General features: G+C 44.6%; 1 protein-coding gene across 1 annotated transcript in view; it reads right to left on the reverse strand.

Moving 5' to 3' along the window:
• Positions 1–2316: 2316 nt before the first annotated feature.
• LOC146817794 (fatty acid-binding protein, brain-like) overlaps positions 2317–16206 on the reverse strand; it is a 334168-nt gene continuing 320278 nt past the window's right edge. Inside the window, exon 4 of the mRNA XM_085611263.1 lies at positions 2317–2577. Within this exon, the coding sequence (XP_085467389.1) occupies positions 2527–2577 (51 nt within the window). The 3' untranslated portion in view covers positions 2317–2526. The remainder of the gene's footprint in view (positions 2578–16206) is intronic.

The following is a 16206-nucleotide window of genomic DNA, read 5'->3' on the forward strand; positions in this document are numbered from 1 at the left end:
CATGGAATGGGATGTCATCGTCGATAGAGTCGTCGTCGACGATGTAACTGAAATCGCTGTCGAAGGAGATTTTCTCGTCGACGCTACTGTCGACATTGTTGTCGTCGACGAGGTGGCAATAGGCTTTTTGAAGGTGTGGGGCATCACCTTAGGAGACGAGCTCCCTGGAACAGGCGAATCCTGGACCTCTGAAGACTTTTTCTGCGTCTTCTTTTGAGGTGGCTGCGACGAAGGGCCCGGCGATGCCACCCTTGGTCTTTTAGATGAGGAGTGAGACGCAACTGAAGAACTCTCACTCTCCTCAGAGGCCACATCCTCCTTGTCCTTTAGCCTTTGCAGCCAGATTAAAAGGCGCCCCTCTCGGTCTTTCAAGGTCTTAGATGAGAAAGTCCGACATACCTTGCAGTCCTTAGAACTGTGACTGGGATAGAGACAATACAAGCAGTCCTTGTGTTGGTCGTCGATATGTAGCCTCTTTTTTCCACAAGAGGCGCAGGGCCTGAATAAACCCTTCTTAGGTGTATCAGCCATGCTGAAAATCCAGAATGTTGAGAGAAATGCTGTCAAATCCAAAGAAATGAGCAGAGCTCAGTGGAGACTCCCTTAGCACGACGTGCGGTAGAAAATCTGAGGGACTAGAGCTCCTACCAGGAAGGTTCTAGAGGGTGGTGTTAGCTGATTGGCTCTGGCCAAAATTTGGTCCTTTTTACATAAGGACGTGGATAGCTTACTAAGCTAAGGCCTCTGAGGCCTATGACTGTCTTATGTCTTCTGGACATTACTTTGTTATTTACCGGTGACTCCCATTCCCGACGACGGGGAATGATTCAGGCATGTGAATCTATGAAAGATACCCTAATACTGGATAATCAGACACCAGCATTTAGGAAAGACAAAGACACAAGCCAATGAAAGGCATGGGCGGCGGAGTGGGTGGGACTTCTCTCCCCTACTGCACTACCCCAGATCTTCACAGAGCAGCGCTTGCCGCTTGCTCAGGCTCGACCTAAAAACGACAAAAAATTTGTACAAGGAAGGCAACCACACATATATTTAATAGTCCAGATCCTGGCACATAGCTAAAACCACATATTTATGTTCCCTGATTCATGTGAACGCAGCTCACATAAGTCAGGGTATTACTTGAAGCCAGACGCAGAGCCCAAGGTGGCTTATTCATTAAGAGGCTCTTATCTACGGCACGAGTAAACAGTAAAAAAACAAATTTTGCAAATCTATATAATTAAGCCAAGGCCACTTTACATAAGGGTCTTGTTCAGGATCTCCATTAGGCAAGGAGCCAGTCAGCCCTTGTCTTCTGAATAATTTTGCATATACCTCACTGAATATTCCAGAGCCCGAGTTGATTCTATCATTAAGAGGCTCTTACCTACCACACAAGTAAACAGTAAACATACGGAGATTTTGCATATCTACATAATGAAGCCCCCTACTAAGGCCACTTTACATAAGGGTCTTGTTCGATATCCTCTTTCGACAAGGAGCCAGTCGGCCCTTGTCCTCTGAATACATTTGCAGATACCTCATCAGAGGACTGAATACTCTAGGTTGTTCCCTTCTATTCTGTCACTGAGTCCTGATGAAGACCCCTGCAGTTGAGGTTCTAACTGGCCCTCTGTAGATGTAGATTTCTGAAAAAGCCTGGGTTGGATTATTCTTCTATAAAAGAGGCAACTATGATCAAATCTATTACCCATATACAACGAGATCACATTTATTATGTACAAATAAATGTAACAGATAGGCTTCAATATAGTGGCTATGTTATATGTATGAATTCTTCTTTTCATCCACTAACCAAATTTCTTACACAGGCACTCATTATGAGCACCTTCTCTCCTTCTACGTGGAGCGACCGCATGTAAATAATGTAATTACACTGTGAAGTTACATATGAAAAAATCTCATGCATTTACTTATTTGTGTGTGTGCTAAGTATTGGCCACGGATGATACAAACGACACAGATGATACAAAGGACTACCTGCCTATATTATATTTGCCCAGCACAAAGTATCCAAATTTACTTGATATAGGTATGTGAATATAAATAGTTCTACAACATGATGTAAAAGTATGTAGTAATAACTTACCTTTACCCTAGCACTTATACATGTACATTACAGATCCCTTCCAAATGATGCCACATTATTTACTGCTTTTATTGAGCCATGCACAGTTCAGTCTACACAAACACAAGCTCTCTATAAACACATCTGTGTATCTGGTTAGGAACCATAACGTATGTGCAAGTATGAAATGAGGCAGCATATCTGTCGATGTAAAACTTCTTTATTTCAATTTACCCTTAACTTCAAAAAGAAAATTCAGGTAAAAATAGCTCATGAATTTCATAAAAATACACGTCTAGTTAATTTCACAAACAACAGCCACACATCGGCTGTTTTGTTATCAAACACTGCCACTGGTGAAGACAGTTTATCCACTGCTTTGAGGGCAAGAAACACTTCAACTGGCAAGAGTGCAGCACCGTACTATTGGATGTCTATTCTTTCTCATAACGACGAACAGCAGTGACGTTACCAAAGGTTAAAGTCTGCAGGTGAAAAAACACAATACAAAATCATTAGTGAGATGATGAAGGAACTATAACATCTGTCTTCTCTCTGGGAGCACACAACCCTTTTTAGGTCGAGCCTGGACAGCGCATGTGCTACTGCGAGGCATGCAGTAGTGGAGTTTGACTGTGAAGCCACGCCCACTATCCACATATATTTTTAATTGGCTTGTGTCATTGTCCTTCGTAAACACTGGCTTCGGAGTCGTTATTAGGCATGTTAGTTTCTCCTTTACCGCCATTTCTATATTTGTTACCTCCCATAACGACTGGACCTTTTACTGGTGTTCTTACATGGTCTGCTTTATAAGTCAGTGAGCTCTATTTTATTAAATGCTCTTCCCCTATTCCATCCACTACCTTGCAGCACGCCGCCCGCTTTTTATATAATTTTTACTAATGGCTGTCCACTTCAATTATAGTGGCAGCGTTTTTTATTTATTTTAGCCGCTCTGTCCGCATTTAGTGGCCGCACTTACTTATTTATTGAATAATTTTGTTTACTACCGCCCATGCGGCGCCTTCACATTCATAGAGGCTGTGCCCCTTTCTTTACACGAACCATGCCTAAAGAAAGGTACGCGTCCGACAATAAAGTGAAAGCACAGCATGGGCACTTTTACAAAAAAAAAAAAAACATCTGTTTGTCAACTTGACAAACAGATGCTTTTTTGTGTCAAAGCCCCCACGCCGCGGTTTCACTTTAATGTCAGACAAGCCCCTTTCTTTCGACGCGACTTGTCTAAAGAATGGGGTTCGGCCTTCATGAATGTGAAAGCGCTGCATGGGCGCTAGCAAAAAAAACTGATTTTGCAATGCAATAGGTCTTGCATTTACAAGAGTTTAAGCTATTGCATTGCCAATAGCCTAAACTCTTGTTAATGCGAGACCAATTGCATTTCAAATGCGTGTTTCTTGAGTTCACAAGTCTAAAAGTTTGCAACAGTTTCTTTCCCTCCCCAACAACCACCACCTCTGGCAAAATTCTCCATTTCACTGAATTATGTTCATGCATGTAAACGGATAACTTATTTTCACAACATGCACTCTCCTTTCTCCCTTCATATGCTTTATGCATGCAATCAGTGCCGGACTGGTCTTTTGGGCATGGTAGCACTGCCGTCTTTAAAGGGTCAGTGGGGGCTGTTTTTTTTTAAAAGTACGGTGAATGGCCTTATTTTTTAAACTGCTGACACTGGCCTTTTCAAGCTGGTATCTGGCAGTGGCACGCTGCCCAAAAGGCCGGTTCAGCATTGCAAGCAATGAAATGCAGAGTGCCTATTCCATATTTTGCTATCTGTATATAATACAACATTCGTTTCGAGTGCATGCTTGCCATGCAGTAGTCCGCATAGAATATATGGGGTTGAGTGTAGCTCTGTACATAGATGAGATTTAACTGGCTGTTAGACATTGGTATCTGCAAAAACAACAGTTGATGGACAGAATGCAGAACAATGTCATACATTCACCCCAGTACAGAGATCTGGGCCTAAATCCATCGTTTTTTTGCTCACCATGCCATTCCAGTTTGAACCCAGCCATATGCAAATCAGTCTTGACCCTGTGCCTCATGGGAACAGTTCAGCCCGAACTGCCAAGCCAGGTAGGTCCTCCCTGGACTGGAACCAAGCATCCTAGGACCGGTTTCGGGGTTTCACCCCTCTTCAGCCAGGATAGCTTGATTCCAGTGGCATGGAGAGCACGTGACTAACGTCTGAGCATACCCGTCCCAGTCGGGGTGACAAATGCAAAAACAATAGTTGATGGACAGAATGCAGAACAATGTCATACATTCACCCCAGTACAGAGATCTGGGCCTAAATCCATCGTTTTTTTGCTCAACATGCCATTCCAGTTTGAACCCAGCCATATGCAAATCAGTCTTGACCCTGAGCCTCATGAGAACAGTCTAGCCCGAACTGCCAAGCCAGGTCCTCCCTGGACTGGAACTAAGCATCCTAGGTCCGGTTTCGGGGTTTCACCCCTCTTCAGCCAGGATAGCTTGATTCCAGTGGCATGGAGAGCACAGGACTCACGTCTGAGCATACCCATCCCACTCGGGGTGACAAATGCAAAAACAACAGCTGATGGACAGAATGCAGAACAATGTCATACATTCACCCCAGTACAGAGATCTGGGCCTAAATCCATCGTTTTTTTGCTCACCAATGCCATTCCAGTTTTAACCCAACCATATGCAAATCAGTCTTGACCCTGTGCCTCATGGGAACAGTCCAGCCTGAACTGCCAAGCCAGGTCCTCCCTGGACTGGAACCAAGCATCCTAGGACCGGTTTCGGGGTTTCACCCCTCTTCATCCAGGATAGCTTGATTCCAGTGGCATGGAGAGCAAGACTCACGTCTGAGCATACCCGTCCCACTCGGGGTCACAAATGCAAAAACAACAGTTGATGGACAGAATGCAGAACAATGTCATACATTCACCCCAGTACAGAGATCTGGGCCTAAATCCATTGTTTTTTTACTCACCATGCCATTCCAGTTTGAACTGGCTGATTAGCAAGAAACCGGTCCCAGGATGCTTGTTTCCGGTCCAGGGAAGACATGGCTTGGTCGTTCAGGCTGGACTGTTCCCATGAGGCACAGGGTCAGACTAATTTGCATATGGCCATGTCTGAACTGGGGTGCCGGAGTGAGCTAAAGAATGATGATGGATTAAACCCAGATCAGTTGACTGGAGGTGAGTGCTTGCATTGTTCAACACTCCGTCCATCATCCCCTTTGGTTTTTCTTAGACATTGGTATCCGTCATTCATTCACAAAATGGGGTTGAGTGTAGCTCTGTACATAGATGAGATTTAACTAGCTGTTAGACATTGGTATCCGTCATTCATTCACAAAATGCATGGCTGGTAAACGTGACCCAGTTATGTTTAATAAGGTCTCCAAATGAATATGTTAAAAGGCTATTGTAGCTATTTTGGACTGTTTTATGACAATAGTAACTGCTGGCTTTGCAACTGGTTAAGCAACAATGGTGCAAGCATTTAGGTTCAAGAATAATCTTTAGCCTATGCACCATATTCCTTTTATGACATCTGATGCTTGCATTGGTGTGACAGAAGTCGATTCCAGGTTCTGTCCTAAAAGAAGATCAGTGCTCTGGCTATATCATAGCAAGTCAGTAATTTCAAATAATTTCTGCCTGTCGTGTCCCAGTACAACAATTACATACAGCACGTTGTGTGAAGCCCTGCAAAAAGAAAGTGAAAGCAGGTTTAGTTTGGAGCAGCTTAATTTTGAGCCTTCCTAAGATACTGTAGGAGAGCATCATAATCGTGTTAGTCAGCACTCAAACATATTCTATGTGATTAATGTTACTAAGGAAAGATGGGGTATTGTATATTTAAAGAACTCCACATAAAACTAATAAGACCTATGAATGTGGCGCATAGAAATGTGACTAATAAATGTTTTGCAATAGTTATATTTAATATTCTAGAAGAAATTCAAGTTTAGATGCGCCTCATTGTGAAGCTGGTAAAATAAAGTGCACGTGTAAACTAATGTTTAAGCATTTATATGTGTCACAAGAAATTATATTCATATCGGTGTATTTGAAATGAGATCTTTGTAATCTTTCCAATATATGCATGCATTAAGAAACTGCAGGGCATATATGCAAGGGAATGGCGGAGAGTGGCGTTAAGCACAAAATGCTAATGCAAGGATGCGCCGTATTTACAAAGATAAGGTGTACCCCTCGTTTTCCCTAGCTCTGGAGCTGAATTAAGCTGCCTAGCGCCAACGCGGGCTCCCTTGCACTGTAGTGCAAGGGTGCCTGTGTTGAGGGATTGATTGTTTATGTGCAGGAATGTATCCCTTCCTGCACATAAAGAATTATTAAAGAAATTACGATTTGCAACTTCATGTGTGCTGAGTTGCAAATCATATTTTTTTTAATGATTCTTTATGTGTAGGAAAGGATACATTCCTATACATAAAAACAATCATTCAGGGTGTTTTTCTGCTTTTATGTGTGCTGCACATTGCAGCAAGCATAGTAAATTAAAGCAAAGCCATTATCGCAAAAGGAATGTCACAAAAAGTGACGTTCCTGTGGGGATAGGACAGTGGTTCCTAATCTGTGCGCTGCAGCACCCCGGTGCGCCGTCAGGGCTAGCCAGGGGCGCCGCACACCTAGCACGCAGTTTGGGGCGCCACTGCTATAGCGAAAAAGCCTTGAGAATCAGGCGCTGTATGGTTTTTCCGCCGGGGATACCAAGGCGTCGTCGTGAAGCGAGGTGGTGCGGAGTGCGTTGCCCACAGGTCGCAGTGCGAGCAGCGGCGTCAGCAGGCGTCGTCGGTGAGACCAGGGTCGCGGTGCGGCGGTGCTCTCTGCGGTGCCAAAGCTTCGGTGTGAAGCGAGGCAGTGCAGAGTGCGGTGCCCACAGGTCGCGGTGCAAGCAGCGGCTCGGTGGCGGCATCGGTGAGACCAAGGTTGCGGTGCGGCGGTGCCCTCTGTGGTGCCTTCAGGACACGGAGTCGGCAGCAGCGTTATAGATGGTGTCGGGCTTGAAGTCTTTGCTGTTCCTGAGACTTCTTGAACAGGGTTGCAAGCTCTACCTCAAGCTCTTGGAGAAACTCACAAAAGTAGATTGCAAAAAGTTCAGTCCAGTCCTTTCACTGGCAGAGAGGCCTTTGCCTAGTCCAAACCAGTTCTGGTTAGTCCTGGAGCACTTTGTTGACAAGACTCCTTCTTTCCTTTCACAGTGTAGGCTAGGGACATCAGACACACCACAGGAGGTGGAGCCAGCATTGTGGAGGGAAGGCACAGTCCTATTCAGGTCCCAGGTGCAACTTCTCCCACCCATCTACATGTAGATCTTGCTATTCAGCCCTGTGCTGAATCACCCTGTCTCCTGAAATCCCCCAGCCCCTGTCACTCAAACTCCAGACAAGGAATACACAACCTAGCAGAGGCAGGCTTGGATGGTTAGACAAGAAAATACCTACTTTCTAAAAGTGGTATTTTCAAACACAGAATGTGAAAACCAACTTCACTAAAAGATGCATTTTATCATTCTGAGTTCAGGCGTACTAAACTCGGCTTTCTACCATGTTCCCTGGGTCAGTTAGGATTATAAGATGTAATATTCAAACTGCCCATTCTGGCCTATGGGGAACAGGTAGCCTTGCAATAGTGAAAAACAAATTGGGCTGTAATTCAATATCAGGACATGCCACACAAACCAGGGCATGTCCTACCTTTCACATACAATGCACCCTGCCCATTGGGGTACCTTGGGCCTACCAGAGGGGCGACTCACATGTAGGAAAGGGAAGGTTTAGGGACTTGCAAGTGTGTGCACTTGCTAAGTCGACATGGCAGCCCCAGGCTGCGCACAGGCTCTGCAATGGCAGGCCAGAGTTACACTTTACGGGCTGTTTGCGTGGGTGGCACAATCCAGTGCTGCAGCCCACCAACAGCATTTGATTTATAGGCCCTGGCTTTCGCAGTGCACTTTACTAGGGACAGACACATACATCAAATAGGCCAATCATGGAAACACTAATCCATAACACATTTTATACAGGAGCACTTGCACTTTCCCACTGGACAGCAGTGAGGAAAGTGTGCAGAATCATTTACACCAGCAAAAACAGAGTCAAAAATGGGATGTCAGAAAGCAAAAAGTCAGGTGAAACACGCCAAAAGTTACCAAGTCTACCAGCAAGGAATATTGCTTTCAAATCTAAAAGGTTTATGTGCAATGTTCGTTGGTGGCTGTACCATTTTCCTTTCACTGTCAGTCCTTCTAGATGTGCTCCCTACCCCTCAAGGGATGCATCGGTAGTTATTGGAAAGTAGGTGAATCCACTAGGAATGATAGGCCTGTGGCTATGTTCAAGATGAGAATCCACCATAGAAGCGCTTCTTTCATTTGAGGTATATCCTGTTAATATTGTCATAGGATCCATAGGGTCTCATCCGCAGCCGACAGTTCGGAACGAGGGGAATGCAGGAGGATAACATTCCCAGAAGCGATTTGAACTTGCGGACTGAAGTGGAATTTTTAGTGAGAAATAAAGTTGCCAACTTGTGAATCTTTTGTTCTCTTTCTTGTGACACAAAAGCCTTTGCCTGAAGAGTGTCCACGGTTGCCCCTAAGAATGTTCTCACCTTTGAGGGGATTAACTGAGACTTTAGGAGATTTATTGAGAGACTCAAGGATTGGGAGAGAGAAAGACATCTTTGAGTATGACTGTTTGCCACTGTGAAAGATTTCGCCTTTATGAGGCAATCGTCCAGATAAGGGAAGATTTGAATTCCAGCCTGACGTAGATGAGCTGCAACCAGTGCTAGGACCTTGTGGACACTGGGAGCACTGAACGAGGCCAAAGGGTAGGACTTTGAATTGGAAATCCCTGCCAGCCACTCTGAGGCGTAAGAATTTCCTGTGTCTGGAGAGGATAGGGATATGAAAATAGGCGTCCTGAAGGTCTAGGGTCACCATGAAATCTTCCTGATTTATCAATTGAAGCACCTCCTGAAGAGGCAACATCCGGAAGGATTGCTTTTTTAGAAATTTGTTGAGGCAACAAAGGTCCAAGATGGGACGCCATTCTCCAGATTTCTTTCTTATGAGGAAAAACCTTGAGTTAGAACCCAGGTCCTCGCTGTAAATTTGGTACCACTTCGATCGTTCCCTTCTTTAACATTATCTTTATTTGAGACAAAAGTTCCTTTAGATGAGCAGGAGGGGGACCCCTGGGAGGATAGTTCGGAGGAACCTTTACAAATTCCAAAGTGTGACGTTGGAAACTATATTCAAAACCCATCTGTCCGTTGTTATTGCAGACCATTCGGGGAGGGAAAAGGAAATTCTTCCACCAAAGTTGACAGAATTGGTGGGGACTGTGGCCGGCAGAGGCGTTTGGCACTGCTTCTTGGAGTTATATCTGCCTCTGTAGGCAGTCTTACCTCTGTAATGTTTGTATGAGGCGGCAGGACGTTGTTTAAACGACTGTTGCTGTTGTGAAGATGGGTACCTTGATTGACCCTGATATGACCGGTATTGCTTGTACTGGCTGCAACTTCCCCGAAAGGAGGAAGAGCCACGTCCCCTTGCTCCACGAAAGGGCTGATTCTTGAACTGTGGAGTACCAAGAGCCTTTGCAGTATCTGTGTCCTTCATGAAGGTCTGAAGGGCTTCATCTATTTGATGTCCAAATAGGGATTCGCCATCATAAGGCATATAAATTATCTTAGTCTGAACCTCTTGTCTAAAAGTAGCTGCCTTTAGCCAGCCCTGATGCCTCAGGACTGCAGCCCCAACCAGTTGGCGCAATCCACTGCACAATCGATGATCTCAGCCAAGATCCTTTCTCCCTCCTGAAGAATTTTGAGAGCCTCAGTTTTGTATTCCTCTGGTAGCATTTCTATAAAAGGTGAAATGTCCGACCACATTTGGCGGTTGTATCTTCCCAAAATAGCAAGAGAATTGGCTGCTCTAACTGTAGTTGCCACTATGGTGGAATTTTTTTTACAGATAGAGTCGAGTCGCCTTCCATCTCTATCCGAAGGGGCCGACAATAGAGAAGCACGATTTCTGGCACGACTTCGAGCCGCTTGTGAAATCACAGAATCCAGCTTGGGTTGCCCGATCAGGCAGGCTGGCGAATTATTCGGAGCCTTATATTTTTTATCCAATTTAGGCTAGACTGCCGGAATTGAGGCTGGTGTTTTCATGACCTTTAAGCCCTCTTGCCATATGAAGTTTACAATGGAAATAGACCAAACCTGTCTCTTTATTTGTTCCTTAAAATCGTACAGGAAACAATCAGCTTGCTTAGTAACCATGGGAAGCTGAAACCTCTTTGCCACTCTCTCCATGAGGGTATGGAAACCCCCTATATCTTCAGGTGGTGAATCTATTGGAGGTGGAGTGGAAGGTGATGGTGTCTGGATCTGATAGTCATCCCATTCATTGGGAAGGGATATCTCATCCAACTCTCCCTCTTCTCTCTCCTCATCAGTGGTATGAACCTCTTGGTCCTGATGTTGCGTAGCTGCAGGTACTGGAGTAATCGTAGGGGAGGATCTAATCAGCAAGGAAGGCTGTGTATTAGGCGTCTGAGGAACTGAAGATGCCGTCTCTTAAGGAAGGAATCTGTGGTAGCAATCCTCTACCATATGCTGTAAATTTGAAACCAGAGAAATAGGCATTTGGATTGTTTGTTCACTTTGACTCTCCTGGTTGGTGACTTCAGGGTAATACACATAGTCCTCATCTTCATCATCCTGGCATTTAATGAGAAGGTCAGACGGACTGTGAGCCACCCCAAACATACCCTTGTCTTCTGATTCGTCCTCATCTGCTCCATAATCAAAGATTTTTTCTGGAAGACACCTTACTTGGAGATGTGTAGAAAGGTAATATTACCTCCTGTGAGGGTCTTCTATCCTTAGAAGCGGCTAGATTCGTTGACGAAACTAGCATCGTCGAAGATTTCTAGCAAACCGCCGACGAGGATGTCGTAGATGAGGTTTTGGTCAACAGTTCTTTCGTCGACGGTATTGTTGTCGACGAGGTTCGCCGACGAGGATCAGAATCCAAATACTTTGTTTCCTTCGATGAGGCTACCGTTGAGACTATTGTTGATGAGGCCACCGTCGACGAGAGATACTTGCCTTTGCGAGCCACCGACAGCCGCAGTGGCGACAAGATTTCTATCGATGAAGGTCCTTTCTTTTTCATCGTCTAGGTAGACAAAGTTGTAATCGGTGACGGTCTCACCCTCACAGATACTAACGTCGACGGAGAAGATGCCGACGACATGTTCATCTTCGTCTGAGGAGAGAGAATGTCGATATCGTAGTCGTGGCGAGAGAAGTTCTCGAAGACGAAGGAACAATCGACTGTTTCGTCGACGGAGCATCTTTTTTGTGAGGTAAAGTTGTCTCAGGAAGAGATCTTGACGTCTGCTTCATATTGGATGAAGTTGTAGAAGGCGGAAAGGGCACAGACTGACCCTTAAGAGAGGCTGGTTCTTTTTTTGAAGATGAAGGCTGATCTTCATGTTTTGAGGTGTGGTGATGCTTTTGAACACCTTAAGCCTTAGGAGATACCAGATCTGCATCACTAGCTCTTTTCTTAGATGCTGTAGTTTTAAATGAGGAATCACTCCCCTCATCAGATAATGGATTGTCTTTGGTTTTGAGCTTCGGTAGCCCCAGAAGAAGACATCCTTCTCTATCTCTCAAAGTTTTTTGAGAGAAAGTCCTGCACATTTTACAGTCTCTCACCTGATATTCACGGTGAAGGCAGTAAATACACTTCTTGTGAGGATCATCTGAGTGAAGCCTTAGTTTCCCACAAGAATCACAATGCCTGAAGAGAGATCTTTTTGAAGAAGACATGTTGAAGTGAAGATCTGAAGATTCAGAAGGCCAACAGAAAGTACTGAGCAAAGCTCAGGGAGACTCCCTTCACAGGACGTGCGGTAGAAAATCTGAGAGCCTCTGTGGAGAGGGTTCTAGAGGGTGCTGTCACCTGATTGGCTGGATTTGGACCATTCCTAATGACTAGAACGAGATATTAAAGTGAATGTTTTTCTCTATTAACTTTAATGTTAAAGTCATTGTTTACTGCTTTTATGTACCTTGGGACTCCCACTTCGACGACAAGGAATGATTCACGCATGTGAATCTATGAAAGATACACCAATACTGGAGAAAACCTATAAGCACCTCTAGATTTCTTTAAAAAAGTCCCCCAAAATCTACGGTTCTTCCTAATTGGCATGGACCCTTCCAGCACTGTCGGACTTAGATTGTCCTTTTCGGGTCACAGATTTAGCAATGTTAAACGATATGATGGCTAAACCTGCAAGAATGTTTTGTATATAATTCTTAAAATTTCAAAAAAGAGATTTAAACCATAAAAAGTCCCCCAGCCATTCTATGAAACGCTAAAGCAGTGGCTCCCCAAACTGTGTGCTTGTGGCATGGCGCCCGTGGCTAGCCCTGGCGGCGCACTGGGGTGCCGCAGCACGCAGATTGGGAACCGCTGTGCAATACATTTATTGTGCACTGGCAGCTCATAGAGAAACATCAAACTATGTGTTTGCAAACTTCCGCTCTGTTAACAATCTCCACATACAAATATACTTTGGCAATGTTGTGATTTCTCAATAGTGCTGCCTCGAATCTGGAACACTTTGGTGTTGAGAAACGAAGAATGTTTCTGTGGGTGCAGAAAGAGGGCATTTCCTTTTATATAGAATGCAAATGGATGGTTTGCATTAACTGTAAAAAGCAAGTGCAGGTTTGATACAGACCACGTTCTTTATGGATTTCTGTTTATGTAACTATCTGTATTTACTGTTTTCCTTCTCGAGACAGAGTGGGTTGGACGGAGGTCATCAGACTGTCCAACCTTTGGCCATTCTGCAGAGCGATGTTCATGTGTGCCAATTGTAATTTCTTTGTTGTATGAGTGTCTGAAGGAGTAATACATGGATGTTTAGGTGCTGATAGCATGAAGAGATGGTAGCGTGTTTGCAGGTGAGAAGGGAGAGAGGGTTGGTGGTTGTGTGGTGGAGGAGGGGCACGGAGAGGACAAGGGAAATGGCATCTGGGTTTTGCAGATTGAGGAATTCAAATGCTGAGAGAGGCAGGGTGTGGGAGGCTGGCAGTGAGAGACTGCAGATAAGAGTAGTGTGGAAGGGGAACAGGAGTGATCGGATTGGGAGTCTCTGGTGACCCCTGCCCATTCACAGATCCTAGTGATGTTTGGTTCACAATCAAATTTTTTTAGACTTGAGGTATTTTCAAATTCACAGCACCGTTGTTGTTGCTCATTTGGCTGGTATTGTTGACAGGGATTGGCAGTGCCAATTGGTCTGGCTTGTTTTGAGCGTGTGTTCATTTTTTGTAATGTGTCTAGATATGATGGTGGAGAGTTCAGAGAGTACTCGGGTGCTGCTTGCTGCTTTAATTTACTTGCAGGAGGGTGTCACTCATTTATCAGTGGAGTGTCACTCACACACTGGGGACAATGAATTCTGGAGGCTTCGCAACTATGCACCTACATGGCATCACTGGGCATATTTTGTGCTTAGTGATGGTGTGGGAATCTGGAGGACAAGGGGGACGAGCGCACACATCACACATGCAAACGCTTTGTGTTCGCCCTGCCTGGGCTTTTTTCCTCCACTTGAATAGCTTTCTTTGAGGGGTAGTTCTGGGAGCAGCAATGATGAAGGACAACACAGGGGATGGGGAAAGACTGGGAAAATTACAGATACTTGTTGCAGGAGGAGAAGGTGGGCGTTTAAGGATATCTGGTCAGGCAGAGTTGAGACAAGGTCGGAGACTGAAAGTTTTGGCAAGGTGCACATTGGAAGGGCCACGATAGTCAGCAATCCTTCACGGGCGGGGGAGGGAGGCTGCCTTGTTGATGCTGCACTGCATATTGATTGTAGTACCTTCATCTGCTTCATCCTGGTTGTCTTCGGGGAGAGGAATGCAGAAACTCCCAGGCACAGGGTTGCATCCCCCCAAATGCCAAGGCCAGCAGTCCATGGGTCGAGGGAGACAAGGGTCGAAAAAGTTTGGGAATCACTGCGATAGGGGCTTGAAATTTGCCCCTGCATTTGCCATGTGTTTAGAAATGTGTTTGCATTCGTAACCCTGTGGACTATCAGGTTGACATGATTTTTGGGCCTTCAGGTTGACATGATTTTTAAGCCTTGACAGCTGTTTCAGTACAAGCTCAAGTTTAGAGCCTAACATGTAATTCATATTTCACCTTCAATGTAGAATGTGTTTGTTTGCATTTTTTGTTTCTACTGCAGGTGCGTTTTAGTTAGATAGCAAGGTATGAGAAGATGGATCATGGCATGGAGAAACACAGTAACGAGCAAGGAGACGGGTTTCCATGGAGATGGAAAAGAATGGGCAAGGACGAATAAAGTAGCAACTTATCAATGTGGGAAAGGGGGTGCCAGTAACCAATTTGTGCTGGAATAATGGAAAGTTACTGGAGATGAGCATGTGACTTACCTTGAGTGCAACTAATGTCTTATGCTGTAACGTTGTGAGGGTCAGAGAGACATCTTAGGACTTCATGAGGTACAGACCTCTGCTTCTCCTTTGTGTGGCTTCATGCTATTTGCCCTTTAGTAGGAGTTTTTTCTACTGGGGACTCTGACAGCTGACATCTTTCTATTAATCACTGATTAATATACTTAATCAATGTTGTTAGTTTAGGGTTGTCCCTTTTAAGGCAGTGTTGGGAGAGATAGAATGTTTATGCTTACCTATGAGAATCATTTGATGCAATTTAACGTTAAATTATTTTTCCTGATTACCTGCATCTTCATAACAGAACTAGTTGTATGCTTTTTGTTATATAGGGTAAATCTCTTCAGATTTGGACTCATTTCTATATTGAGTTGCTGGTGTTGATTTATATCAATCTATTTTTGAATTTTATATTAAACCTTACTAATCTCACATTTAGTTGTCAAATGAATTATTGTGTGACTAAATTGGTTACACTGCATTGAAATGCAATTATGAATATTCTCTCCATCTTACCTCTCATGCACCTAAAAAGACCATCTGGTTGAGTAGGGATGTTAAAGTGGCCCAGATCTCTCAGGGACATATTTACAATAGAAGTGGCGGAGCGTGGGTTTAGCCTCCTTGGCTTAATGTCGCGCTCTGCCACTTATGAAACGCAGGGCTGCATCATATTTAAAACAATATGGTGCAGCCCTGCGTTTCCCCATGTGCTGGCGCTAAATTTAACTGCCTAGTACCAAAGCAGGGACCCTTGCACCATAGTGCAAAGATGTCTGCATTGCAGGGGAAGATTGTTTATGTGCAGGGGGGTGTTCTTCCTGCACATAAACAATCTTTTAATGGTGTTTTGTAACTTTTATGGGGTATTTACAACAATATGGTGCAGCCCTGCGTTAACCCCCCTGCGCCGACGCTAAATTTAGCTACCTATCGCCAATGCAGGCACCCTGCACCATAGTGCAAGGGTGTCTGCGTTGCAGGGGAAGATTGTTTATGTGCAGAAAAGTGTACCTTCCTGCACATAAACAATCTTTAAATGGCTGTTTGTTACTTCTAAGTGTGCTGCTTAATGCAGTGCACATAGAAGTTGCAAAATGTCGTTTTTTTTCATGATTGTTTATGTGCAGAAAGGGACACCTTCCTGCACATAAACAATCTATGGCTTTTTGCTGTTTCCATGTGTGCTGCACAATGCAGCACACATGGAAACAGCAAAAGAGAGGAGAAATTAAACATTTCTCCTCGTTGTGCGAGGGTAAGATCAGGTTTCCCTGGTCTTAATTTTGGTGCTGCCCCATATTTACGCCACACTTGTAAATACGGGGCAGCGTCAAAATCAATCGGTCTTGCGGTGGAGCGCCCACCGCAACACCCATTGCCCTCCACTTTCACGCTAAGTGTACTGTGAAAGGGTGCCTTATTTACAAGGCAGCATTAAGCCACGTTCAGTGGCTTAACGCTGCCTTGTAAATAAGGCGAAGCTCCTATCGCCACCACAACGTCTTGAAAAGTGACGTGGTGGTGATAGAGGCTTGTAAATATGCCCCTCAA

The sequence above is a fragment of the Triturus cristatus genome, chromosome 6, assembly GCF_964204655.1.
Source record: "Triturus cristatus chromosome 6, aTriCri1.1, whole genome shotgun sequence".
Taxonomy (NCBI): Eukaryota; Metazoa; Chordata; class Amphibia; order Caudata; family Salamandridae; genus Triturus; species Triturus cristatus.